The 27787-nt window shown below is 40.2% G+C and overlaps 1 protein-coding gene and 1 pseudogene across 1 annotated transcript in view; both read right to left on the reverse strand.

Moving 5' to 3' along the window:
• Positions 1-5660: 5660 nt before the first annotated feature.
• Positions 5661-6096, reverse strand: LOC110579588 (annotated as a pseudogene).
• Positions 6097-7325: 1229 nt separating this feature from the next.
• RBL1 (RB transcriptional corepressor like 1) overlaps positions 7326-27787 on the reverse strand; it is a 59799-nt gene continuing 39337 nt past the window's right edge. The window contains exons 16-22 of the mRNA XM_021688957.2: positions 27419-27630; positions 19797-19973; positions 18232-18303; positions 16118-16208; positions 11687-11835; positions 9424-9588; positions 7326-7956 (exon numbers count right to left, since the gene is read on the reverse strand). Of these exons, the coding sequence (XP_021544632.1) occupies positions 7786-7956; positions 9424-9588; positions 11687-11835; positions 16118-16208; positions 18232-18303; positions 19797-19973; positions 27419-27630 (1037 nt within the window). The 3' untranslated portion in view covers positions 7326-7785. The remainder of the gene's footprint in view (positions 7957-9423; positions 9589-11686; positions 11836-16117; positions 16209-18231; positions 18304-19796; positions 19974-27418; positions 27631-27787) is intronic.

Raw genomic sequence — 27787 nt, forward strand, 5'->3', positions numbered from 1 at the left:
TTTGCGGGGAGGGGGGGGTGGGGGGGGGTTGAGGGGGCACACGGAACTGGCACCAGATTCTGAGGAGGAGAGCAGTGTTCCTTGGGGAAAAGACCCTGTTCCTTGGGCAAGTAGTTAAGGGGGCACTGAAATTTCTGGGTGTTGGTGGAAGCTGGTGGTGCTAGGGCTTCTAAGGTGGGAAGTTCAGGGAAGGCACAGTAAAGGCAAGGCATTTGGGGTTTGCAGGAGGCAACTGCGAGAGCGGGTTTAGAAGAGGACTGAGTAAGGGGAGAAGATTGGCATTGGAGCACATTAACACCTCCCCCCACCCCCACCACTTTTGTTGCCTGGAAATCTTCCAACAGGCTGAGTTCCTTCTATGGGAGATGGGGGTGGGAGGATCTGCTTCAAAATAGAAACAAGGGATGTTTCCCAAGGCAAAGGAAGAAAACAAATTTTTTTTAAAAATTTTTAAAGATTTTATTTATTCATTTGAGACACAGAGATAGAGAGAGCATGAGCCAGGGGGAGGCAGAGGGAGAAGCAGGCTCCCCGCTAAGCCAAGAGCCCGACGTGGGGCTTGATTCCAGGACCCCGGAATCATGACCTGAGCCGAAGGCAGACGCCCAACCATCTGAGCCACCCAGGCACCCCAGGAAGAAAACAAAATTTAAGGAAGAAAACGAAACTTAAGAATACAGCCAAGGACTTCCCAGAATATGAGTCACTCAAGGCTAGTTTCGAAAGACATGGTATATCTTACAGATTAAAAATTGGGCTGCAGGGGCGCCTGAGTGGCTCAGTCGTTAAGCGTCTGCCTTCAGCTCAGGTCATGATCCCAGGGTCCTGGGATTGAGCCCCGCGTCAGGCTCCCTGCTCAGCGGGAAGCCTGCTTCTCCCTCTTCCACTCCCCCTGCTTGTGTTCCCTCTCTCGCTGTGTCTCTCTCTGTCAAATAAATAAATGAAATCTAAAAAAAAAATAAAAATAAAAATTGGGCTGCAGTCCAAGGACAGATGAATGGATAAAGAAAATGTATACACATACAATGGAATGTTATTGAGCCTTAAAAAGAAGGAAATTCGGAGGAGCCTGGGTGGCTCAGTCGGTTAAGTGTCTGACTTTGGCTTGGGTCATGATCAGGGTCCTGGGATCCAGCCCCACATGGAGTGCCCACATCACCTCAGATTCCTTGCTCAGCCAGGAGTCTGCTTATCCCTCCCCCAGCTCATGCTCTCTCTCTTTCAAATAAATAAATAAAATCTTTAAAAAAAGAGTAAATTGATTTACCACTGCTTCTAAAAAATAAAAAAAAGGAAATTCTCACATGCAACAACATGAATGAACCTTGAGGACTTTGTGTCAAGTGAAATAATCCAGTCACAAAAAGGCAAATACTTTATGATTCCCCTTATATGAAGTGTCCAGTGTAGTCTAACTCAGAAATTAGAATGGTGGTTGCCAGGAAGAGGAGGGAAGAAGAAAAGGAAAGTTACTTACTGGGTAGAGTTTCAGTTTCGCAAGATGAAAAAATTTTGAAGATTGGGTGTGCAACAATGGGAGTGGAGGGAGACAGTCACAGTTTTGGATAGGGTAGTTAATAGGCCTTTTGAGAAAGTGCCATTTAATCAGACTTGAAGGAGATGAAGGAGTCAGCCATGCAGGCGTCTGGGGGAAAAGCATTCCAGACAATGAGAACAGCAGGTGCAGGAGCTTTGGAGGCAGGATCATGCCTGGAGTTGAGAAATGGCAAGGATGGGAAAAGTGAAAAAGGGGAAAGTGTTAAAAGATGAGTGCAAACCATGTGGGAACATATGGGCTACAAGCTATGAGCAGCTCTGAGGTCCCATCCAGTTAAGACTACATTTCTAGGGGAAGTTGAAACTGCAGTTAGAATATGTATTAATTAAGCACTGGTTTGGGAACTCAGTCTAAGTTAACACCATTTTGGGCCTGTGTTTTCTTTTTCTTTTCTTCTTCTTCTTCTTCTTCTTGCTCTTGTTTTTCTTCAAAAATCCACAGTATGGAAAATTGCTCAGCAATAGAAAGAAATTCTTTACACATACAACATGAATGAATCTCAGAAACTTGTACTAAATGACAGAACTCAAATACAAAAGGTTACATACTGTGCATACATACATTTTATATGAAATTCTAGAAAAGGCAAAGCTATAGTGACAAAAAGATCAGTTGACTAGAGTGTGTGGTGGGGAGGATGTGGGGAGGGCAGAAGTTCAGAGGGCACAAAGAAACGTTTTTTTTTTGTTTGTTTTTTGTTTTTTTTTTTACAAGGAAACGTTTTGATGTGGTGGAAATGTTCTATATATGGATTGTAGTGGAAGTTATACAACTGCGTACAATTACTAAATTTCATCAAACTATATACTGAAAATGGGTACATCTTACTCTGTAAATTATACCTCAGTAAAGCTGGAAAAAATTCATTATAACATATACAACTTAAGATTTACACATTTTCCTTCATGTGAAAAATAACCGTAACAAAAACGTTTTAAAAAGATTTTAAGTAATCTCTACACCCGACATGGGGCTCAAACTCACACCTGCGAGATCAACAGTGGCACCCTCCCCCAACTGAGCCAGCCAGCGACTGTTGATCTTGGGGTTGTGAGTTCAAGCCCCAAGTCGGGTGTAGTGGTTACTTAAAAATAAAATCTTTACAAAGATGACCTCTGACTGCCTTCTGCTCAGGTAATGTTACCAGGGTCCTGAAATCAAGCTCCATGTCAGGCTTCCCGCTTAGCAGGGAGCCCGATGCGGCACTCGATCCTAGGACCCCGGGATCATGACCTGAGCCGAAGGCAGACACTTAACGACTGAGCCATCCAGGTGCCCCGGGACTATGGTTTTTTTTTTTTAAATCTTTTTGTGTTGTTTATATATCTTCTAATTTCTGTTATTTTCTATAATTAATTATTTCCTGAAGTGATGATGAAGTCAGTGAACAGTGAAGTTCAATTGGGTTTGGTGGTGCAGCGTCAGGGAGGTTATATGAACCTGGAGCTCCATACTCTTGGCCTTTATCCTCTTCTGCTGGCCTTGAACTTGCCTGGTTAAGTAAGAACAGCCTGGGATGCTTCACAAAACTGTGTACCACACTATTGATCTGTATAGTTAATAAATCCTCCACAGTGATTCTTACCATTGGGAAATTTGATGGAACTACTGCCTAGATAGAGGATCTGAAACCTCCGGAACATTTTCTTAAGGGTCTATCACTGATGCCAACTAACTCCACCTGGAATCTATTATCATTAATTATTTCTGGAAAGTCATCCCTGACTGGGATCCCATATATGCCCAGTTACGTGACTCTCTGTGGTTCCTCTTCTATCCCCACTACCAGTATCTTAAAGCATACAGCTCTTCTTGACCAGGTGTTTACTTTTTTTTTAAGATTTTATTTGAGAGAGAGAGTGCACGCAAGAGAGCACAAGCAGGGGGAACAGCAGAGGGAGAGGGAGAAGCAGACTCCCCCATGAGCAGGGAGCCCGATACGTGGCTCCATCTCAGGACCCCGAGATCATGACCTGAGCTGAAGGCAGCTGCCTAGCCACTGAGCCACCCAGGCGCCCCAACACCATCCCTCTTTGTGTAGAGCTCTATTACTATACTTATTCTACAGTTGACTCTTGAACAACATGGGTTTGAACTGTGTGGGTCCACTTAACATGCAGATTCTTTTTGATAATAGTATAGTACTGTAAATGTATTTTCCTTATGATTTTAACATTTAAAAATATTTTTAACTTAATTGTAAGAATACAGTATATAATACATATAGCATACAAAGTATGTGTTAATCAACTATTTAGGATATTGTTAAGGCTTCCAGTCTTACAGGCTATTAGTAATTAAATATTTGAAAGGGAGTCAAAAATTATACATGGATCTTTGACAGCGGGCTGTGAGGTGTGTGTGTGGAGATGCCGGTGTCTGGTGTTGTTCAAGGAACAACTGTAGTAATGGGTTACAATTATTATATCTCGAGCACAGGTACTATGGCTGGTTTATTTTTATATCCCTGGCACCTAGTTAAGGGCCAGGAATATGGTAGGCAGCTATTAACAGTTTTGACTTAGTGAAAGTACCATAAAAGAAGAAAAAAAAAAAAGAAAAACAAGCAGGAATATTATCTTTTTTTAAAAAAGATTTTATTTATTTATTTATCAGAGAGACAGAGAGAGCACAAGCAGGGGGAGCAGCAGGCAGAGGGAGAAGCAGGCTTCCTGCTGAGCAAGGAGCCCGATGTGGGACTTGATCCCAGGACCCTGAGATCATGACCTGAGCTGAAGGCAGACGCTCAACCGACTGAGCCACCCAGGCACCCCAGGAATATTACCTTCTTTAAAAAATCTGATTTAATGTAATCTAACTACATAAAAATCTTAATTAGGAAAGAACTTTAAGTTGTGAGTCCCATCTGGAGAAATACGCCTGAAAGCACTCCTAAGAGTGCTTTCCTTAATTCAGTATCATAATTTGCTTCACAAATTCATTCCAAGGACTTGAAGTCATCCTGTTTCTTTATGTGTCTAAGGCATTTTTTGAATTGAGGTGAAAGTCACCAAACATAATCATTTTATTTTGAAGATTCATTATCTTCAACTTATAAAGAGTGTCACTTGTTTTCGTATCACAGAGCAAGCTTACAGAATAGGAATCTGTTACCAGCTTCAAGAATATCACAGATGCTTTAGGAAAAGTCATTGCTATTTGGATTCAAACATCAGTGTGGAAGGAGTAACTAATTATCTCCCTCTCCTGATTTTTCCATAATTTTACAAAATCATCACTAGGAAAGCTAATAGTTGGGATGTCACATAATTATGCCAGAATCTGGTAAGAGCAGTGAAACCAGCCATGTGAATCCAGTTGCATGACCTTTTATTGTCCTTCTCTCCTGTTTCTGGAGTAGGAAGGCTCTACTTTATAGCCCTGTGGGCCAGCAATACTCTTGAGTTACAATGTGTAGGTTCCTTCTGGTTATACTTGTAAAAGAAGCCATGGAATTCTTGAGGGTCTGACATGTAGAAAGGAGCAAGCTAGGAGGCAGACTGCTGACCTGGATTTACTTAGATGGAAAACATTTATGTGAGCAGTCCAGTTGATAGGCTGTTAACATTGAAATAACCAAGGCTTGGGGCGCCTGGGTGGCTCAGTCGGCCAAGCGTCCAACTCTTTTGTTGTTGTTGTATATATATAGTTTATTTTTTTATTATGTTATGTTAATCACCATACATTACATCATTAGTTTTTGATGTAGTGTTCCATGATTGTTTGCATATAACACCCAGTGCTCCATGCAGAACATGCCCTCTTTAATACCCATCACCAGGCTAACCCATCCCCCCACCCCCTCCCCTCTAGAAACCTCAGTTTGTTTCTCAGAGTCCATAGTCTCTCACGGTTCGTCTCCCCCTCCGATTTCCCCCGCTAAGCGTCCAACTCTTGATGTCAGCTCAGGTCACTAGGGTTGTGATATCGAGCCCCACATCGGGCTCAGCGCTGGGCATGGATTCTCTCTCTCCCTCTGCCCCTCCCCACCCCCAAAGAAATAATCAAGCCAGTACTGGTCAACAAGGTCAGTCAGCTGATCAGGATACCATCCCTAGACCTTTAAGTGACACATTTGAAGTTCTCACAGTAAAGTTGCAGCTCCATCAGCTGTGATTATCTTCTTTGATTTTAATGCCCATCAGTCTTTACCAGCCGTAGCAGCCACTGACTGGTAAAGCTTTGCCACAAAGTCTGGCTCACTGACCTCCAGCTGCCTGACAAATTCATTGCGCTCCTGCTCAGCCCAGCTTCAAAACCACTGATCCCAAAGACGTAGCTGGCACTCAAAGATACAGGGTGGTCGGTTTGCTCCAGACACACTAAGCTGCTCCAGCCCTTCCAGCAGTGGCTGTAATTTTCCTGGCACTGCCTTAGCTACCAGGTCCTATAGGCAACCAGTGAAGAATACACTTCATCTCCTGGGAAGTGATGTAAGACATTGGGGAAGGGGAAAAGTTAGTAATACTGTCTGGTACTGAGGGTAAGGGAGAAGGGAAGGATAGTGGCATCAAAGAGGAAGATGATTCCAGTGGCATCCTCCCCTTTCCTCTCACAGGGAACCCGGAGACCGTCAAAAAAGTGCTTAAATTCCAACTGTTGTCGCCGCTTCCATGGTTCCTGAAAATCCTAAGCAGGGCCAGCCCCTCATTTTATTTTTTAAAATAATCATTTTAAAGTGTCATTTAGTAAATTCACATTATACAACCACTATCTACATCAAGTTCTAAAATGTTTTTATCCCCTCAAAAGAAAACCCTGTATTCAAGCAGTCGCTCTCCAATCTCTTCCTAGCCCCTGGAAACCACCAGAACGTTAACTTTTAAGTTACACTACGGTATTTAAAAAACATAAAACAGGTTATTTAAGAAGGTACAGGTTGTAGATGGCTGCAGAATTGTTTCTAGTCACACAAATACACTGTCTTTCAATATCTCAGAAACGCCAATGTTTTATTAGCTATTTTATGTACACTGATATTGTCTTAAAAATTGATAAAAACATACCCAGAGCTTCTGATATAGTCAATGTACAAATGCTCATGTATATTTTCCACATTAATAATGAAGATGAAAATGACACAATAGTTACAGCTACATAAAAATATATACAAGGACTTCAGACAAATTTGATGTTATTTGGCTTACAACATGTGTAGATACTACACAAAAAATGAGGATGTAATTTTCAGAAAAGTAAAATGTGACCAAAATCACTTTTCTTAAAATTTAAAAATAAAATTCCTGACAATAGCAATTACAAATTTACAGCCAAATCTTAGACTAACTCAAATCAGCCAGGGTTAGATATAAGTTAAACATTTTGTATTTAAAAAAATAACGTCTGCAGTTTAAAAAACATACATTTCATAACTTTCTCAAAATTAATTAAGAATGGTTTATTCATGTCCTTCCAGATTCTGGAAACACATTAAAAAAAGTGAATATTGAACAGCTGATTCTTTGGAAAGCTGCACCCAAGTACCCCTTTTATTAGGTTGTGACATCAGCTAAGAAGGCTTAGGGATGGAAGGCAAGGAGCATAGTAATGCATGGGCTCAGGCGCAAATCTGCTTATGCTCAAGGAGAGAAAGGGCATGAGAAGGGAGCTAGACAACCCAGAATGGTGGTGGCACCTGGATGTGGAGTTGCCAGAGTGGGTCAGAGATGGGCTAGTGTGTCATCCTTTGGCCCAGGTGCTATGGGAGCCAAACCCTACTCAATATACATATATAATTTTTTAAGTAATCTCTATGCCCAACATGGGGCTCGAACTCATGACCCCGAGATCAAGAGTCTCATGTTCTACCAGCCAGATGCCCCTCCACTCAATATTAAATTAAGAACTGAGATATCTCAAAGGATGCTTACCAAAAACAGATTATTTACCTTCATATTACAAAGCGCAGAAGGAGGAGACATTTGATTTTTAAAAGTGAGCTAAAAAATTATGAGGTATCTCCTTACTTCATCTTAAAAACTAAACCAAGGAATAGTCATTTAAAAGATTCTATAACTATTAAAATGTTTAAAAGGCACTTGAAATATTGCTTTCCAATCCAACTCAAAATACACTGTCAACTACATTTTGGATAAATGTAAAAAAAAAACCCATATAATTTTGGTGCAATTTTTCATGTAACTCAGTGATACTTTCTATCTACAGGGCTGAAAACCCCCAACTTTCTGCCACCTGAAAGTGCTTTTATGATAGAAACAGGAAGGGTGTTAATGATTTGCTCTCTCACTGACAACATCCTGTAGTCGTTTAAGCAAAACATCATCATTTTCTTGACAGAGGCGTTTGGCAGGGGATTCTGCATCACCATCTATGGCTATTGCTCGCTTCTTGGTTCTCTGTTCCCCCTGCCTTATCATATTGTTGATCTCTTTCAAACTCTGCAAAAATAGAGGACACATGTGAGTAAAAGGGGACAAAAGAGGAAACAGCAGCAAAGAACTAAGCTAACTGCTTTTTCCTGCACTCTATCCAAAGCTCAACAATAAGGTAGAGATTATTTTAAGATTTAAAAAAATTTTTTAAGTAATCTCTACACCCAACATGGGACGTGAACTCACAACGCGAGATCAAGAGTCACATGCTCCACTGACTGAGTTAGCCAGGTGCCCTAGAGATTATTTTTTGAATCTAGGCCAACCTAATAAGGATGATTAGAACTCATCTTCTCATGGCTTTAAAAATTGGATTTACCTTATAGCAGTAGTTCTCAAAGTATAGACACTGGGCCAGACGTATAAGTTTCTAGGAACTTATTAGGAATGCAAACTCTCAAGCCTCACCCTCACACCTACTGAATCAGATACTCTGGGAACGGGGTTGAGCAATCTATGTTTAATCAAGCCCTCCAGGTGATTCTAAGCTTCCTTAAGGTTTGAGATCCTCCTCCTAGAGCATGCTTTTTAAGCTTTAATGTTCTTATTAATCATCTGTGGATCTTGTTAAAATGCAGATCCAGTAGGGCTGGCATGAGGCTTGAAATCCTGCATTTTTAACATGCTCCCAGGTGACACTGATGTTGCTGGTCTATAAACTACATTCTGAGTAGCAAGGCCTTAGAGAAGTGGTTCTTGAAAGCTGTGGATCTCAATGGTCTAGTGAACCTGACTGCCAGAGCTTTGGGATTCAGTAGGTCTCTCGGACAGATATGTGTTCAACAAGCACCCCAGGTGATTCTGATCTATGATTTTGCAATCACTGCCTGAGAAGTCAACTGGTCTCCTCTTTGATTTCATGGAAGAATCTCTTCTAAACATCCTTGCAGGAAATCAACTTCTATGAAGAGGAAATGCAAGTCTGTGAGGTATTATATCTTAGGTTGGCTTCTGGAGACATACTGAACATACCTGCTTGATAGCTCTTCAAATATCTGAAAACAACAATCATGTAACTGTCACATCTTTATCACTGTATGGAAATTAAGATGGGGATAACCACAGAACGGTTTGTGTAAATAAGAGAAGGCCTCTATTTTCAGGCTTTTCACTATCCCATTCACCAAACGAACTTTCACTTTGAAGGCCTTTCTTTAAAGTTAATATCCCTTGTGTCTGACCACTTACAGGTGCTGCCTTATTTGTCCCTTCTCAAGATCATGCTTAAGCAGGAGACACATTGAACTCTTGCAGTGAACTTCCCTAATATCATAACAATAGTAATGGATTAAACTGTATCAACTGAACACACTGCTCTTGATCACTGGAGACTTGCCACAGTAACAGTTCATATTTATTAGTAGTAACTCTGCAGACAAAGAGCAAGATTAAAGATTACTAACTGGTAATCTGAAATCCAATTTTTAACACATGTACATAGGTTGTTTTGGAGTAAGTCTGTATGTACCTTACCTTAGAAGGGCTGCCATTGAACCTGTATAGCAGAGCACTCCTGGGTGTAAGGCCTGACCCATTCTTATGTGGGGAAACATAAATGGAGTGTTGCTGGGAAATACGGCGTGGTGAGCCTGGTTGTTGCTTAATATGTGGAAAAGGAGAGAGAGGTGGAGCTTCCATCTGAAATAACCAAAAGTACATTTTTGTAAGGTAAGTTTCTTTTTTTGAATCCCACCATATTTTTATTCTTTTTTTTTTTTTTTTAAGTAGGCTCCATGCCCAACATGGAGCTTGAACTCCCAAACCCAAAATCAAGAGTTGCATCCTCTACCAAATGAGCCAGCCAGGCACCCCCATATTTTTATTCTTTTTTTAAAAAAATGGTATATGTGGGGCGCCTGGGTGGCTCAGTTGGTTAAGCGACTGCCTTCGGCTCAGGTCATGATCCTGGAGTCCCTGGATCGAGTCCCGCATCGGGCTCCCTGCTCGGCAGGGAGCCTGCTTCTCCCTCTGACCCTCCCCCCTCTCATGTGCTCTCTGTCTCTCTCATTCTCTCTGTCTCAAATAAATAAATAAAATCTTTAAAAAAAAAAAAAAAAGAAATGTTTTAAAAAAAAAAAAAATGGTATATGTTACTTTTTTAAAAAGACTTTATTTATTTGAATGAGAGAGAGAGAGCATGGGTGGGGTGAAGGGCAGAGGGAGAAGCAGACTCCCCACTGAGCAGGGAGCCTGATGCGGGGCTCGATCCTGGGACTCCTGGATCATGACCTGAGCAGAAGGCAGACGCTTAACCGACTGAGCTACCCAGGTGCCCTCCATATTTTTATTCTTATTGGCGTTTCTTAGTTAGGTGTCAGGTATACTTTAAGAGTTTATTTATGGCTGAAAAAAGCAAAGACAAATTTGCTATTCTTATTGGCGTTTCTTAGTTAGGTGTCAGCTATACTTTAAGAGTTTATTTATGGCTGAAAAAAGCAAAGACAAGAAAAGCTCGATAAATTTTTCAACAATTACTAACAGATAAACTAAAATTTATTTCCCTGCATCTTTTAGGAACTCCTGAAGAATTCTGAGACACCCAGAAGTGGTAAGCTAGCAGCACAGGAACCTCTTGTTCATGCACAGAAAGCAGAGGCAAAGTAATCAATGTCCTAACACAATAATAATCTCTCTCTCTACACACACACACACACACACACACACACTATAACCAAGCAGGAGCAGAGGGAAAAAAAGAGAGACAGAACTCTATGAGCCAGGAGGATGAGTCCAACATGGAACAAATCTGTTAATGAAAGGGTTAAGACTTTATATTGAAATGCAAATGATTTAGCAATAGAGTTAGGGGAGCAGGTATTACACTTTCCTTTAATATTCTGTACAATGTTTCCATTCTAGGAATAAATGGAGATGGCTCCTTAATTAATAATTTCATTCATCATCTTCACTTGAAGCTAATAAAACTTTTTTTTTTTTTTAAGTAGGCTCCATGCCCAGCGTGGAGCCCAATGTGGGACCTGAACTCACAACCCTGAGATCAAGACCTGAGCTGAAATCAAGAGACACTTTAACTGAGTCACCTAGGCACCCCTAATAAAACTAGTTCCAATTTTGCTAATGACAGACATACTCATGATAGGGGAGGTGGAACCAATGGAATTGAACGAGCAGTCACGGCCTTTGTGAATAGTCACAGACCACATTCCTTGAAAGGGACAAGGATGGAAATGTAAAGAGAGACACAAATACACATATATGGCTACCAGCTAGATGCAGTTTCTACTAGGTCCCTCTACAACTAATGTCTACTCTCGTGGGAACCAACCTCAGCTTATACACTGGTAATACTTTCACAGGCTTTCTGGTACTTCTGAATCTGCACAAAAATGTCTTAGTGTTGCCTCTATTAATGATTCAGGCCTATTTATTTCCTTTTCTCTTTATCTTGAGAAAAACAGTTATCTCATATATAAATATAACAAAAGAAATCAAAAACAGAAAAAATTACCAGAATTGATTTCATTTTTCCATATTCTCATCTAGTACTTGCCCATATGTTAACATAATTTCCAGCAACATAATCACAGTATAGATAAAATTTCCATGATTTCCACTGATCTGTGTTGTATCAATGCCTTAATCACTCTCTAATTACCAGCATTTTTTTTCTCCTATATGTTATCAGTGGCATTTTGCCTCTGAAACGCTTATCTAGGAAACTCACAATACTCCAACTATGACTATAAATATTCATATAGTAAAATATAAAACGTACCACATGGTCCTGATTTGACAAGTCGTATTTCAGTGCAAATGACTTCACTCTTCCTACATATATTGTATTATAAAATTTGATGAGATCACCTCTTTCCTCTTTCACTGGTCCACTGGAACAGTCAGGTGTTTTTGTAGCATCTTCCAAGTCTGTTAAAAGAATTCAGTGTTATGACAGATGCACATTAATATATAAAGTGGTGACTTGAATTACAACTCTCTCTACAACATAAAAAAAACCAAGTTAACACAAATCTTTATGTAAAGCAATTAATGTTTTTATTTTTGTTTTATTTTATTTTACTTTTTTTTTTTTTTTTTTAAAGATTTTATTTATTTATTTGACAGAGAGAGACACAGAGAGAGAGGGAACACAAGCAGAGGGAGTGGGAGAGGGAGAAGCAGGCTTCCCGCGGAGCGGGGAGCCCGATGCGGAGCTCGATCCCAGGATCCTGGGATCATGACCTGAGCCGAAGGCAGACGCCCAACGACTGAGCCACCCAGGCGCCCCTTTATTTTACTTTTTAAAAGATTTTATTAGAGGGCGCCTGGGTGGCTCAGATGGTTAAGCGTCTGTCTTTGGCTCAGGTCATGATCCCAGGGTCCTGGGATCGAGTCCCGCATCGGGCTCTCTGCTCCTTGGGAGCCTGCTTCTCCCTCTGCCTCTCTCTCTCTGTCTCTCATGAATAAATAAATAAAATCTTAAAAAAAAAAAAAAAAGATTTTATTAGAGAGAGAGAGACAGTGAGAGACGGAACACAAGCAGGGGGAGTGGGAGAGGGAGAAGCAGGCTTCCTGCCGAGGAGAGAGCCTGATGTGGGGCTCGATCCCAGGACCCCAGGATCATGACCTGAGCCGAAGGCAGACACTTAACGACTGAGCCACCCAGGAGCCCCAGCAACTGTTTTTAGAAAAGGTTCAGAAATCCATCTATATTATGTATAAATTAAATTGGAATCTTGAGAAATGCAAATATGTAAACTTAGGCTACTACTCTTTTTCTTTAGATATTACTTCAGCAAGAATGTTTTCACAATCATACTTTTTTTTTTTTAAGATTTTTTATTTATTTCTTTGACAGAGAGAGACACAGCGAAAAAGGGAACACAAGCAGGGGGAGTGGGAGAGGGAAAAGCAGGCCTCCCGCTGAGCAGGGAGCCCGATGCGGGGCTTGATCCAGGACCCTGAGATCATGACCTAAGCCGAAGGCCAACGTTTAATGACTGAGCCACCCAGGCGCCCCAACACAATCATACCTTTTTGAGCTCACTGTCACTGGTGGCTAGAGGGGCACTAGCCCTGGGTTGGGATTTAGCTAAACTGAGCTCCAGAGTATGGGTGGCAGTGGCAAATCATGAGCTTTGGGTAACAAAAGGCCTGCAGATATTCATAATGGCTCTTTGAGAAAGGTGGAAAGACTCTAAGAAGGTAAAGCATACCTTCACAGGTGAAGGAAGAAGCAAGATAAATCGCTTGTTTTATTTTTCTGCAAATACAAGGCAGGTGACAAGTGTTCTAAGAGCCTTATTTTCCCCAAGCACAACAGGAAACTTGGTGCTCAGTTTATAGTTAGTGTCCTCAGTTATAAAATGATAGCTTGCCTTGAGGTGCTTTCCTATTTACTGTGTAACTCTGGGATAGCTTGTTGCACCATGCAGAACTTTAACCTACTCTTTCTTTGGGAAGAGTATTACAAACCATTGTCTACTTGAACATGTAAGAATCATCTGCTTATAGGAGCTAAGGAAACCACTGACAATTAAAAATAATTCAGCATAGGGGTGGGTGGCTCAGTTGAGTGTCTGCCTATGCTCAGGTCATGATCCTGGGGTCCTGGAATTGAGCCCTGCAGCAGGCTCCCTGCTCAGTGGGGAGTTGGCCTCTACCTCTGCCCCTCCCCCTCCCCATGATCTCTCTCTCTCTCTCTCTCAAATAAATAAAACCTTAAAAAAATAAAAATAATTCAACATACGAAAAAAAGTTCTCATTCTGAATATACTGGCCTGCAAACACTGCAGACAAAGGATAAAAGCATCCTTTCATCCAGGGAAAACCAGAAAACTCAAACATGGTCCAAGGGCCAAGCAGCCCCAGGGAACTACAGGGGTCTTAGTCACAATTTGGATTTCTTGAACACTCTTGTTTTTTTATTAATTTTTATTTATGTTTTTAAAGATTTATTTGAGAGGGAGCGTATGTGCGCACGAGTGGCAGGAAGGGGAGGAGAGGGAGAGCATCTCAAGCAGACTCCCTGCTGAGTGAGGAGCCCGATGTGGGGCTCGATCCCACGACCCTGAGATCACGACCTGAGCCGAAATCAGGAGGTGGACCCTTAATTGACCGAGCCACCCAGGCATCATTTGCTTTCTTTTTTTTTTTTAAGTTTATTTATTTTTAGCAATCTCTACACCCAGTGTGGGGCTGGAACTCACAATCCTGAGATCAAGACTCTCATGCTCTTTCTACTGAGCCAGCCAGGCACCCCCTTGGTATTTTTAAAAAATTAAATTAAATTATTATTACTATTTAAGTAGTTTATTTATTTAAGCGAGAGAGAGTGCATGAGACAGAGCATGTGTGTGAGAGAGAGAGAGAGCACAAAAAGCGGGGGGGAGGGGCAGAGAGAGAAGCAGGCTCCCCGCCAAGCAGGGAGCCCAATGCGGGACTCGATCCCAGGACCCAGGGATCATCACCAGGCGCCCAATTATTATTATTATTATTATTATTATTTTTAGATTTTGTTTATTTGTCAGAGAGAGAGAGGGAGAGAGAGACAGAGAGCAAGCACAAGCAGGGGGTGCGGCAGGCAGAAGGAGGAGCAGGCTCCCCAAGTAGCAAGGAGCCTGATGCGGGACTCGATCCCAGGACCCTGGAATCATGACCTGAGCTGAAGGCAGCCACTTAACTGGCTGAGCCACCCAGGCATCCCTATTATTATTTTTTAAGTAAGCTCTATGTCCAACATATGGCTTGAGCTCATGACCCCAAGATCGAGTCACATGCTCTACCAACTGAGCCAGCCAGTTGCCTCTCTTGCTATTTTGAAGGTGGGAAAAAGCTATGCGGTCAAGTAAGTTAAGGAAATGCTTCATATTATACCCTCCTCTTAGAAATTCAGAGTCCATGTTAGTTAGGCTCTGAGAAGGGGCTCCTGGGTGGCTCAGTCAGTTAAGCGTCTGCCTTTGGCACAGGTCATGACCCAGGGTCCTGGGATCGAGCCCCACGTCAGGCTCCCTGCTCAGCAGGGAGCCTGCTTTTCCCTCCTCCCTGGCTCGTGCTTTCTCTTGCTATCTCTGTCTCTCTCTTTCTCAAATAAATAAAATCTTTAAAAAAAGGCTCTGAAAAGTTTTGCAGTTGGAAAAAAACACATATTCATTTTAATTCCATGCTTCTCAAATTTTTTATGCATAGTCCCCCTTCCCTGTAACACCTACTACCATCTTTTTTTTTTTTTTTTTAATTTTAACCTACTACCATCCTAAATTAACACTATTCCAAGGCACACTGGCTTGGTAACGGCAGTTGTAGATTATCCTTACTACATGGATCAGGTTCCATGCTCAGTGCGGAGTCCGCTTGTCCCTCTCCCTCTGCTCCTCCCTTCGCTCTCTCTCTTAAAAAAAATGTCTCACATTGTGGAATTCAATAAATCATGGTACATGTGATACCCATGTACACATAGGTATACAATAAGTAATGGAAAGATGAGACAAGGAAAAGATGGGCAGAAGAGGCATTTTCACAACTTATCAACATGAATAATCACCATTTGATTTTCCTTTCTTTGAAAAACATTTACTAGTGCCTCAAGTCTTAGCATGGTGGTAACAACAGGGTGGCAGCTTTGCTGGTGGTGGCAGAATACGTATTAATGAACAAGATATTTCCTTAATTGTCACCCCAGGCAGATCACTGACACTGATCACTGATTACTTTCCATGTAATTCAGATTTATTTTAAAAATTTATTAAGAGCCTTTTATGTGTCTTACTGATGTATGTAAGTAGACTATGAAACTTCTAAAACACAACTAACAGGTGACAAATTAATGGTTTTAATTTACAACCTCTTTGGAGGGAGGCACCTGACCCATATTTATCTCAAAGTTGTTTCTTCCCAAATGCATTCACGTATGCATTATCCATCCCACCTTCATCATTGACTCCATGTTGTCTGACACCCACTGCATTATGTACAATGTAATCAAAGGTATATTACAGGGACGCCTGGGAGGCTCAGTCTATTAAGCGTCTACCTTCAGCTCAGGTCATGATCCCAAGGTCCTGGGATCGAGTCCCGCGTTGGGCTCTGCTCAGCAGGGAGCCTGCAGCTCCCCCTGCTTTTGTGCTCTCTTTCTCACTCTGACATTTAAATAAATAAAATCTTAAAGAAAATGTATATTACATATAGAATATTAAATTGGGCAACTTACCACAATCTGTCATTTCAAAATCACCATTTACGTTTTTATTGTATGCCACAACTTCTCTTGGAATACTTTTCAACAGTACACTTCTATAGACCTATACGTCAGATTGGGAAAAAAGGACTGCTAAGTCACAAAGAGGCACAGGTTAAGCAAAACCAAAATAAGAAGAACAAAATAGGATGCCAGTGAAAAACTATTTGTCTGTATGGGTGATAATCAAGGATAAAATGTTATTAGCCTGGTAAATGCAGATTACAACAAATGTCTTAGTAGAGGGGATATGGAAGCAGAGCCTATTACCTAAACCATGCCATTGTTGGAGTTTACAAAATAGAAGACTTGAGTAAGTAGCAACTAAATAAACACTGATGAGCAGGTTTCGCCAAATAAAAGCAACTTCAAATATCTGAGCTTGTTCTTCCTTTTTAATTCCTTACATGAGAATCATTTGATCTCATTAAGGCTTGTTTTCCTGCTCTCATCTCATTTCCATCTCCTTTCAGAGGGCCACAGGAAAATGTTCCATTCCTTCCCCTAAATTCCTTCCTACCTCCAATATAGCTGAAAGGCATGATGCATTCCTGGTCATCCTATGCGTACTGGTATTGAAAGGGTATTTAGGAAGCTCTGGCTTGGTCCATTTTGGATCCACACTAACTTCACCTTAATGATCTTTGGGGAGAGGGCGCCTGGGTGGCTCAGTTGGTTAAGCGACTGCCTTCGGCTCAGGTCGTGATCCTGAAGTCCCAGGATCGAGTCCCACATCGGGCTCCCTGCTCAGCAGGGGGTCTGCTTCTCCCTCTGACCTTCTTCCCTCTCGTGCTCTCTGTCTCTCATTCTCTCTCTCTCAAATAAATAAAATCTTAAAAAAAAAAAAAAAAGATCTTTGGGGATAATCTGGACCTCTCTAGGCTCTGTTCCTGAGGGATTTTTCTGAAGGGTCCAGAAACTCTTAGCCTGTCATAGGATATAATAAATGCCTGTACCTGGCTCTTCTAATGTCTGTATTACGGTCACTGTATTTTGGGGCTTAGGTAAAGAAGTGAAACTAGGGGCACCTGGGTGGCTCAGTCGTTAAGTGTCTGCCTTCGGCTCAGATCATGATCCCAGGGTCCTGGGATCGAGCCCTGCATCGGGCTCCCTGCTCGGCAGGAAGTCTGCTTCTCCCTCTCCCACTCCCCCTGCTTGTGTTCCCTCTCTCGCTGTCCCTCTCTGTCAAAAAATAAATAAAATCTTTAAAAAAAAAAAAAAAAGTGAAACTATATGTGGGGCTCTCTTAGAAGGGGGTGTGACTACCAGTACTTGAGCATGGGATATCTGAGCAGCCACATCTCTCTTCCTAAGATGGCAGATCACCAAGGCCAGAAAAGAGGCCATTATGCTCCCTAGAGCATAGCAACCAGGCTCTTTAGTGGCCAAAGCCTTAAGATAGCCTAATCTTGGTTCTTCAGCTACAGTAATAATAATAATATGGAGATAACAGTCATTAAATACTTACTATGTGCCAGGCCAATAGATTAATATTATATTTCCATGACTGAAAGGTTGTATAGGATTCTCACCATGTCTATTATAAAACAACATTATCAAAATGTTCGGTATCTATTTAAAGATGAAAACGTTAAGATTCTTAGTAGATGGCAAAAGAAGCTGGACTTAAGTTAATAAATCCTCAAGTTTCACTAGATTTAAACATCATTAGGGAATCAAGTCTCATACAATTAGAGAATATTATTATTATATATATTTTTAATAAAAGTAGGCTCCATGCCCTATGTGGGGCTTGAACTCACAACCCTGAGATCAAGAGTCACATGCTCTACTGACTGAATCAGCCAGGTGCCCCTCATCAGATTTTTTTGACAAATGTCCCCATTTAACAAATGAACAAATGGAATAGGAGAACATGTGAGAAGTATATGCAAATATATGGATGAGTCAGAAACAGCCAATTTCCTGGCTTTTACTGAACTGTCTTTAGAGTTTAATGGTATGCATTAAACCAAAAAATCTAAAGTATAGTAAAGCTATAAAAGAAGTTTACCATTTGTATGACTTGTCAACAGAGAAACAGTACAAATCTATTTTTGGACAGGAGGAAAAATAATGTAACTCACATGACTATTAGCCTGGGGCTGATTCCTATAACTTTTCATTATTTCTTGAAAAGTTCTTTCTTCTTTTGTTACCTAAGGAAAATAAAAACTGCATTTATAAATTGCTCTTAAAAGAAAAATGGCTGTGAACAAAAACTTCCAATTATATGGCATATTTACTGGCATTGAGTGCAGCCTTGCAGAAAGCCATTAACCCCAGGCCAGTCCATGACTAAAAACCACTACCATTTATGATTTTTACTAGCTTTAAAGTTCAAGCTTTATGGCCTGTGGGGACTCAGCTAATAGTTTCATTAATCAAAAGCACTGATATTGCTATGGTATAACTCTACTGAAAATGCACTTCTTTTTATAAAAAGAATGATACAAGAAAACTCAGATCTGTTGCATACCCTGCAGTCTCTGATGTTATTAGCTTTTAAAGTACTTATTTAAAAGTAAGTTAACTAGACACTAAAGGACAGAAAATGTCTGGTAGTGATTCACAAGAAAACGGAGCAGTTATTATAGGTTGAGGTTTTAACATTTTAGGACAGATTACAGGGTTTCTAATGCTTAGACAGAAAAGTTACAGTGATGGCCAAAAGGAAGAAAATGGATTAGTGATCCACAAAGGTAAACTTTATAATAACAAATAGGCCAGAAAGGATATTAAAGTTTATTCCTTCCCTCTGCTTCACTAAAGTCCATTAGCACTAAACCTGTTCTCTATAATGATGGGCTAGAAATGCCAAAGCCTGAACTCTGATAGTTCTCTGGAAAACACAAGTGATTAGTTAATAACATTTATTGATATCTATTTTGTATAGAGATTTAAAAAGGCATTGTGAGAGGTGAGTCAAAAAGGAGTTTGAAAACATGTTTTCTGCCTCAAAAACTTTAAAAATTAGGTCTTAACTATGTACACCTACTAGGATTGCCAGTGTGGCCAATATGGTCCAGACCAAAGTTATAAGTGATTGTTTCAGATATATCAGAATTTTAAAAAACAAGTAAGATATGTTATTTTATGATTGAAAACATACAACGTTGTAGCAACTGGAATGTAAAATGCTCTTCTGAAGTGGTGCAACAAATCACTAGAGAGCAATATGTTATAGAAGCTATTTTTTGAATTATAAATTCATTAAATTATGAAATAGGAAATCCTAGGTTGCCATTTATTAATTGTATAACTTCAACAAATTACTTTCAGCTCTAGGCTTAGGTTACCAGCCTACAACATAATGATCATTTTACTGTAAAGTACTGGATGAGAGGTATCACAGGGATGGGAATGGAAATGGTATTGTTCACAGGAATAATATGGAGAGCCACATACTACAAATGGTCTCTAAGACCTTTTATTTATAACCAATGTATTCTTATGATGTGGGAAAGCTGATTATTACAAAATGAAATGGAGAGTTCAGAGAATAGATGTAGTAGCTGGAGTTTACTAATTAACAAGGGTGGGCAGTGTTGGCGTATAGCATTTAAGGCAAAATAACAGGTGCAACAGATTTTCACTTCATGCTTCAAAAATGGGTAACTAGGACAAAGAGCTTCCCCAGCTTATACATTACCTTTGCCATGATGTAAAAGGCACAAAGGAGCAGCTGATCCAAATGTCTGTCTTTCATTAGATCAGGGCAGTGAACTAAAGTGAATTCAAAACACGTCCATATCTTCCTTCGTAACTCATTTGAAACATCCAGTTTTAAACATAAATCACGTAAGCGTACACTTGCCAAATGATAGACCTAAGATGGAAGGTAGTACATTGATGCAAAAAAAAATAGTAAATAATTTCTCTAATTTATCTCATACCATGAACATGGGCTTTCAGGCCAAGATTAACAAACACCTAGGCTGTTGATAAATGTTATGTAAAATTACATAAAATTTCTGTTCTATAGTACTAGTTCACTGCTATGGCAGAAGACTGTATATTATTTTTTTTTTAATAATTTTTAAAAGATTTTATTTATTTTGTCAGAGAGAGAGAGAAAGAGTGAGCACAAGCAGGGGGAGCAGCAGGCAGAGGGAGAGGGAGACGTAGGCTCCCCGCTGAGCAAGGAGCCTGATGCGGGACTAGATCCCAGGACCCTGAGATCATGACCTGAGCCGAGGGCAGACACTTAACCAACTAAGCCACCCAGGCATCCCGGAAGACTGTAGATTAAAACAAAATTCTCTTTAGAAAACCATCTTAAAAATTCTTTTGGAAAAGATGTCTTCTATGCTGTCATCTGTGTAAAGTAAGAAACACTAAAATGCAGGATTTACTTGCATCATGACCAATATGAACACATAATTTTTCAAGTGTTCAGAAATCCCCCCCACCTTTTTTTGTTCAGATAAAATTGCTAGAGAGTCTAAAATGTCAGATAATAGGGGTGCCTGGCTGGCTCAGTTGGTGGAGCATGCAACTTTTGATCTCGGTGTTGTGGGTTCAAGCCCCAAGTTGGGTGTAGAGATTACTTAAAATAAAATCTTAAAAAAAAAAAAAAAAGTCAGATAATCAAGAGCTAAAATGTTTCAAGAATGAGTCAGAAAGCAAAACCATGGGGCACCTGGGTGGCTCAGTCAGTTAAGCATCTGTCTTTGGCTCAGGTCATGATCCCAGGGTCCTGGGATTGAGCCCTGCATCACATAGGGCTCCCTGCTCAGTGGGGAGCCTGCTTCTCCCTCTCCCTCTCCCTCTTCCAATCCCCCTGCTTGTGTGCTCGCTCTGTCAAATAAATAAATAAAATCTTAAAGAAAAAGAAACAAAACAAAAAAAGCAAACCATTTAAAAAACTTCCCCTATATGGGGCCCCTGGGTGGCTCAGTCCTTAAGTGTCTACCTTTGGCTCGGGTCATGATCCCAGGGGCCTGGGATTGAGCCCCGCATCGGGCTCCCTGCTCAGCGGGAAGCCTGCTTCTCCCTCTCCCACTCCCCCTGCTTCTGTTCCCTCTCGCACTGTGTCTCTGTCAAATAAATAAAAAATCTTTAACCCCCCCCAAAAACAACATTTCCCCTATATTCTACATTATTTTCACGAGCTCATAAATGGAACACTGAAGTAAATGAGATACCAGGTTTTTTGTTTTTGTTGTTTCTAAGTACATCAGGGTAAATTCAGTTCAATGCCATGAACCTTTCATTTTTACAATCTTTATATGAACTGATACTAAAGCAAATGACCTGAAGGTCCTGCAAGATTCTAAAATGGTTTCCAATCATCCAAGAAGCATTATGTTTTACTGTTTTAAAAACTGGTACCCTGGGGCGCCTGGGTGGCTCAGTTGGTTAAGCGACTGTCTTCGGCTCAGGTGGATGATCCTGGAGTCCCTGGATCGAGTCCCACATTGGGCTCCCTGCTCGGCAGGGAGCCTGCTTCTCCCTCTGACCTTCCCCCCTCTCATGTGCTCTCTCTCTCTCATTCTCTGTCTCAAATAAATAAATAAAATCTTTAAAAAAAAAAAAAATTGGTACCCTGCTGTAGTATTCCTAAATCACACTATTCTGTTTGAACTAAGTCTTTAAATTTAAATGTTCAGGGAAAAATAATGAAGAAAGAGTCAGGCATCCCTTATATAAAAGTATCTTTGGCAGGAAAATAATCCACAGTTTAAAAACAAATGTAAGCTATCCAATACACTAATCTGATAGAAAGACGAGTGGTTGACTCCAAAGCCACAAGTCATTCATTTTATAGCAAACTCATTTTCTGTATCCTATCCCTTTATTTCTGGCCCAGCTGGCCAAGAGATAAACAGAATCCATTTGGGTCAGAGCAGTGGGAAAGAGGCTAGAACTTTATATTTGTGATAGAAAATGAAAGATACAGTCCTAGTTAAAAAGATTAAAAATAATATGTAATTAAATAATAGTTAAGTATCTTTTACAGAGTTGATCCAATGCATTAAAGAAATATACTTTTTTTTTTTTTTTAAGATTTTATTTATTTATTTGAGAGAGAGAGAATGAGAGAGAACACATGAGAGGGGGGAGGGCCAGAGGGAGAAGCAGACTCCCTGCCGAGCAGGGAGCCCGATGCGGGACTCGATCCAGGGACTCCAGGATCATGACCTGAGCCGAAGGCAGTCGCTTAACCAACTGAGCCACCCAGGCGCCCTAAAGAAATATACTCTTGAGTATTCTGATTCTAACAAAAAATTCACAGAAAATTCTGTTCAGGCACAGAACACCAGCATCACACTGAATTCAGCATAGATAATAGCTGCAGTTTACTCAGGGAATGGTTATTTTGAATTCATTATAGACACGGGCACTTACGCTCTTTATAGATATAGACCTCCTATTCTCTTTTAGGATGAAATTTTTCTAGATTCTAATCTATATCAAGTAGGTTTCATTTATTTATAAAGGTTTTATTTATTTATTTGAGAGAGAGAGAGAGAACTCACGCACGCTCACACGCACAAGCAGGGGGAGCGGCAGGCAGAAGGAGAAGCAGGCTCCTGGCTGAGCAAGGAGCCTAATGCGGGACTCAATCCCAGGACCCTGGGATCATGACCTGAGTGGAAGGCAGATGCTTAACTGACTGAGCCACCCAGGTGCCCCATCAAGTAAGCTACATTTAAATGGAAAGAAAAAAAAAAAGATCCTGAAGTAGATTCAGAATTAAAAATTCAGAACTAAAGCTTTATTTTTGTCAATCTTAGATTATCAAAATTTGTCATTCTGAAAATTAAAAATATGGAATAAATGGGAAAAAAGCTGCATTTTGAAATTCTGTTTTTAAAACAGGCCTTAGAAAGGCACAAAGGGGAAGTAGGATTTGGGAAGGTAGAGGAGGCAGTGGGAAGTAGAGAAAAGGGCGAGTCTTTCAAGAATTATGATAAAAAAAAGAATTATGATAAAAAAGACTAGAGGAAATAACCTTAAATTTGCATCAAAGATAATTCAGAAAAAATATTAATTAAAAAAATTTTTAAGTCCTAAACCCTAATCACAATGCTAAAACGCCCTGAAAAACGGTGCCTTCTTTTTCCTTTACAATTCTTTTTTTTTTTTTAAGATTTTATTTATTTGACAGAGAGAGAAACAGCAAGAGCAGGAACACAAGCAGGGGGAGTGGGAGAGGGAGAAGCAGGCTTCCTGCTGAGTAGGGAGACCGACGTGGGGCTCGATCCCAGGACCCTGGGATCATGACCTGAGCGGAAGGCAGACGCTTAACGACTGAGCCACCCAGGCGCCCCTTCCTTTACAATTCTTTTTTTTTTTTTTAAAGATTTTATTTATTTATTTGAGAAAGAGAGAATGAGAGAGAGCACATGAGAGGGGGGAGGGTCAGAGGGAAAAGCAGACTCCCTGCCAAGCGGGGAGTCAGCCTCTCCCTCTAACCCTCTCTCCTCCCTCTCATGCTCTCTCTAATAAATAAATAAAATCTTTAAAAAAAATAAAATAAATAAAAATAGGTAGGACAGAGGCACCTGGGTGGTACAGTAGGTTAAGCGTCCGCCTCTTTGTTTCAGCTCAGGTCATGATCTCAGGGTTATGGGATCGAGCCCCGTGTGGGCCTCTGTGCTCAGTGTGGAGTCTGCTTATGACTCTCTCTCACTCTCCCTCTTCTCCTTCCACCGACCCCTGCCCCCCACCCAAGCTCTCTTTCTCTAAAATAAATAAATAAAATCTTAAAAAAAAAAAAGATCACCTCAATTGAAAGATTACCTCAATTGAGGTCCAACAAAATTCAAAACCCTTTTTTTTCATAAAACACTCAACAAACTAGGAATAGAAGAAAACTACCTCAACATAATAAATGCCATATATGAAAAATCCATAGCTAACATCATACTCAAAGTAAAACAAAGAAAACTTTTCCTTTAAGATCAGGAATGAGACAAGAATGCCCAATTTCAGCACTTCTTTTCAACATAGTACTGGAAATTCTAGCCAAAGCAATTAGGAAGGGCAAAGAAATAAAAGGCATCCAAATAGGAAAATAAGTAAAATCATCTGTTTGCAGATTACATGATTTTATGGTGTAGAAAACGTAAAGAGTCCCTAAAAAATGTTAGAAGAAATAAACGAATTCAGCAAAGTTGGAGGATACAAAATCACAAAGGGGCACTTGGCTGGCTCAGTCAGTGTAATGTGCGACTCCTGATCTCGGGGTTATAAATTCAAGCCGTGTTGGGTGTAGAGATTACTTAAAAAATAAAAAAAATTGAAAAAAAAAATTCACATGGGGTGCCTGGGTGGCTCAGTTGATTGAGCATCTGCCTTCGGCTCAGGTCCTGATCTCAGGGTCCTGGGGTAAAGGCCTCCATCAGGCTCCCTGCTCAGCAGGGAGTCTGCTTCTCTCCCTCCCTCTCTCCCTCCTCCCCATGCTTATGCTCTCTATCTCAAATAAATAAATAAAATCCTAGAAAAAAAAACACACAAAAATCTCTTTCATTCCTATACCACAATGAATAATCCAAAAATAAAATTAAGAAAATGAATGCATTTACAATATCATGAAAAAGAATAAAATAGTAATCAACTTAATCAAGGAGGTAAAAGAGTATATACTGAAAACTGAAAATGCTGTTGAAAGAAATGAAAGATAAATAATAAAACACTGGGGGCGCCTGGGTAGCTCAGTTGTTAAGCATCTGCCTTCAGCTCAGGTCATGATCCCAGTGTCCTGGGATCGAGCCCGACATCGGGCTCCCTGCTCAGCAGGAACCCTGCTTCTCCCTCTCCCACTCCCCCTGCTTGTGTTCCCTCTCTTGCTGTGTCTCTCTCTGACAAATAAATAAAATCTTAAAAAAAAAATAAAACACTGTATGTTAACTAAAAAACAAAAAACAAAATAAAAAACCCAAAACACAAATAAATGGAAAGACATCCCATATTCATGGACTGGAAGACTTAGTAATGGTAGTAAGATGTCAACACTAGTCAAAGGAATCTACAGATTCAGTGCAGTCCCTATCAAAATCCCCATGATGTTTTTTGCAGAAATAGAAAAATCCATCCTAAAAAGAAAAATCCATCCTTAAACTCATATGGAATCTCCAGGGACTCTGAACAGCCAAAATAATCTTGAAAAAGAAGAACAAAGTTGGAGGGCTCACATTTCCTAACTTCAAAACTTACTACAAAGTTACAGTAATCAAAACAGTATAGTACTGGCATAAAGACAGACATAAAGAGGACAATACTTAGAAAAGAGCCCAGAAATAAGCCCTCACATATATGGTTGAATGGCTTATGAAAATGATGCCAAGACTATTCAAGGGAGAAATGGCAGTCTTTTCAACAAATGGTGTTGACAGAATGGATGCAAAAGAATGAAGCTAGAACCTCATGTCAGACCATATACAAAATTAACTCAAAATGGATCAAGGAATTAAACACAAATGCTAAAACTATAAAACTCTTAGAAGAAAACAGGGGGAAAAGCTTCATGACTTTGGAACGGTCAGTGATTTCTTGGATATGACACAAAAAGCAAAAGACAGTAAAACAAAACATAGATAAATTGAACTTCATCAAAGTTAGAAACCTCTGTGCATCAAAAGATACTATCAACATGGTTAAAAGGCAACCCCTGGAATGGGAGAAAACATTTCCAAGTCATAAATCTGATAAGGGATTCTTATCCAGAATATATAAAGGAAGAACTACAGCTCAATAACAACAGCAGCAAAACTCAAATAAAAAATGGGCAAAGGACTTAAATAAATCTTTCTCCAAGGCAGACAGATGGCCAATAAGCACATGAAAAGATGCTCAACATCACTAATAATTAGGGAAATGCAAATCAAAACTATGAGATACCACTTTATTCTCATTAGGATGACTACTATCAAAAATAACAGAAAACAATGTTGACAAGGATGTGGAGAACTTAGAACTCCATGTATTGTAGCAGGAATATAAAATGGGGCAGGCAGTGTGAAAAATGGTATGGTAGTTCCTCAAAAAATTAAATTCAGAATTACTTTTCCACTTCTGGGTATAAACCTAAGAGAATTGAAAGCAGAGACTTGAATAGGTATTTGTACACTAATGTTCATAGCAGCATTATTCCCAATAACCAAAAGGTAGAAACACCACAAATGTTCATCCTACAGATGAATGGATAAACAAAATGTACATACAATGGGGTTATTATTACATACAATGGGGGTATTATATACATACAATGGGTATTACTCAGCCTCAAAAAGGAAGGAAATTCTTTTTTTTAAAGATTTATTTGAGAGTGAGCGAGAGAGAGAGAGAGAGAGAGAGCGAGCGAGCGAGAGAGAGAGCACGTGCGAGTTGGGGGGGGGGGCGGCGGTCAGAGGAGAAACAGGTTCTCCACTGAGCAGGGAAGCCCGACGTGGGACTAGATCCTAGTACTCCAGGATCATGACCTGAGCCAAAGGCAGTAGCTTAACCAACTGAGCCACCCAGGCGCCCAAAAGGAAGGAAATTCTGAACGATGCTACAACATGGATGAATCTTATGCTAAGTGGAATAAACCTGTTTTAATATAATATTAATTATATTAATAATTATATTAATTAATATAATATTAACATAAATATTGTTTGATTCCATTTATATGAGGTACCTAGAGTAGTCAAATTCCTAGAGACAGAAAGGAGAATGGTGGTTACCAGGAACTGGTGGTGGGAAGAGGAATGGGGAATTATTTTAAGTGGAACAGAGTCTCAATTTAGGAAGATGAAAAAGTTCTGGAGATGGATGATGATGAAAGCTGCACGACAATGTGAATGTATTTAATGACATTTCACTGTACACTAAAAATGGTTAAAATGATAAATTTTATGTATATTTTACTACACACACACAAAAGAAGGCTAAAGCTGCTCTGTTACTCAATCTTTCTTGCACTGATTAAATGAGGTAATTTTAGTTTTATTTAAAATATTTTATTTATTTATTTGACAGAGAGAGAGAGCGAGAGCACAAGCAGGGGAAGCAGCAGAGGCAACAGGAGAAGCAGGCTCTCCGCTGAGCTAGGAGCCAGATGTGGGGCTCGATCCCAGGACCCTGGGATCATGACCTGAGCTGAAGGCACACTTAACCAATTGAGCCACCCAGGCGCCCCTTAAAATATTTTATTTTTAAGTAATCTGTACACCCAATATGGGGCTTGAACTTACAACCCTATGATCAAGAGTCACATGCTCTACTGACTGAGTCAGCTAGGCACCCCAAATGAGATCTTTTGGGTGCCACAAAATCACATACCTTTCTATAGAACAGTGCTAAAGACCCAGTTCTCTTTGGTTTGCTTATTCCAGTTGGATGTGCCTCTTGTGCTTTAGTCAGATGGGTCTGTTTCGGAGAAGCACCAATTAATGACTGAGCAGTAAGTGATATAGGACTCTCGACTTTGGACTCCTGAGCTGTATTCATGGAAATTGGTATCAGTGTGATCTCTCCAGCATCATTTGTGATACCTAAATGTATAAGCAAGAGTTTTCAATTTTAGAAATAAGCAGCATGTGTTCCAGAAAGGTTGTCAATTCTTTCTTTCTATCTTTCTATCTTTCTATCTATCTATCTATCTATCTATCTATCTATCTATCTATCTATCTATCTATCTATCTATCTATC

The sequence above is a fragment of the Neomonachus schauinslandi genome, chromosome 10 (assembly GCF_002201575.2).
Source record: "Neomonachus schauinslandi chromosome 10, ASM220157v2, whole genome shotgun sequence".
Taxonomy (NCBI): Eukaryota; Metazoa; Chordata; class Mammalia; order Carnivora; family Phocidae; genus Neomonachus; species Neomonachus schauinslandi.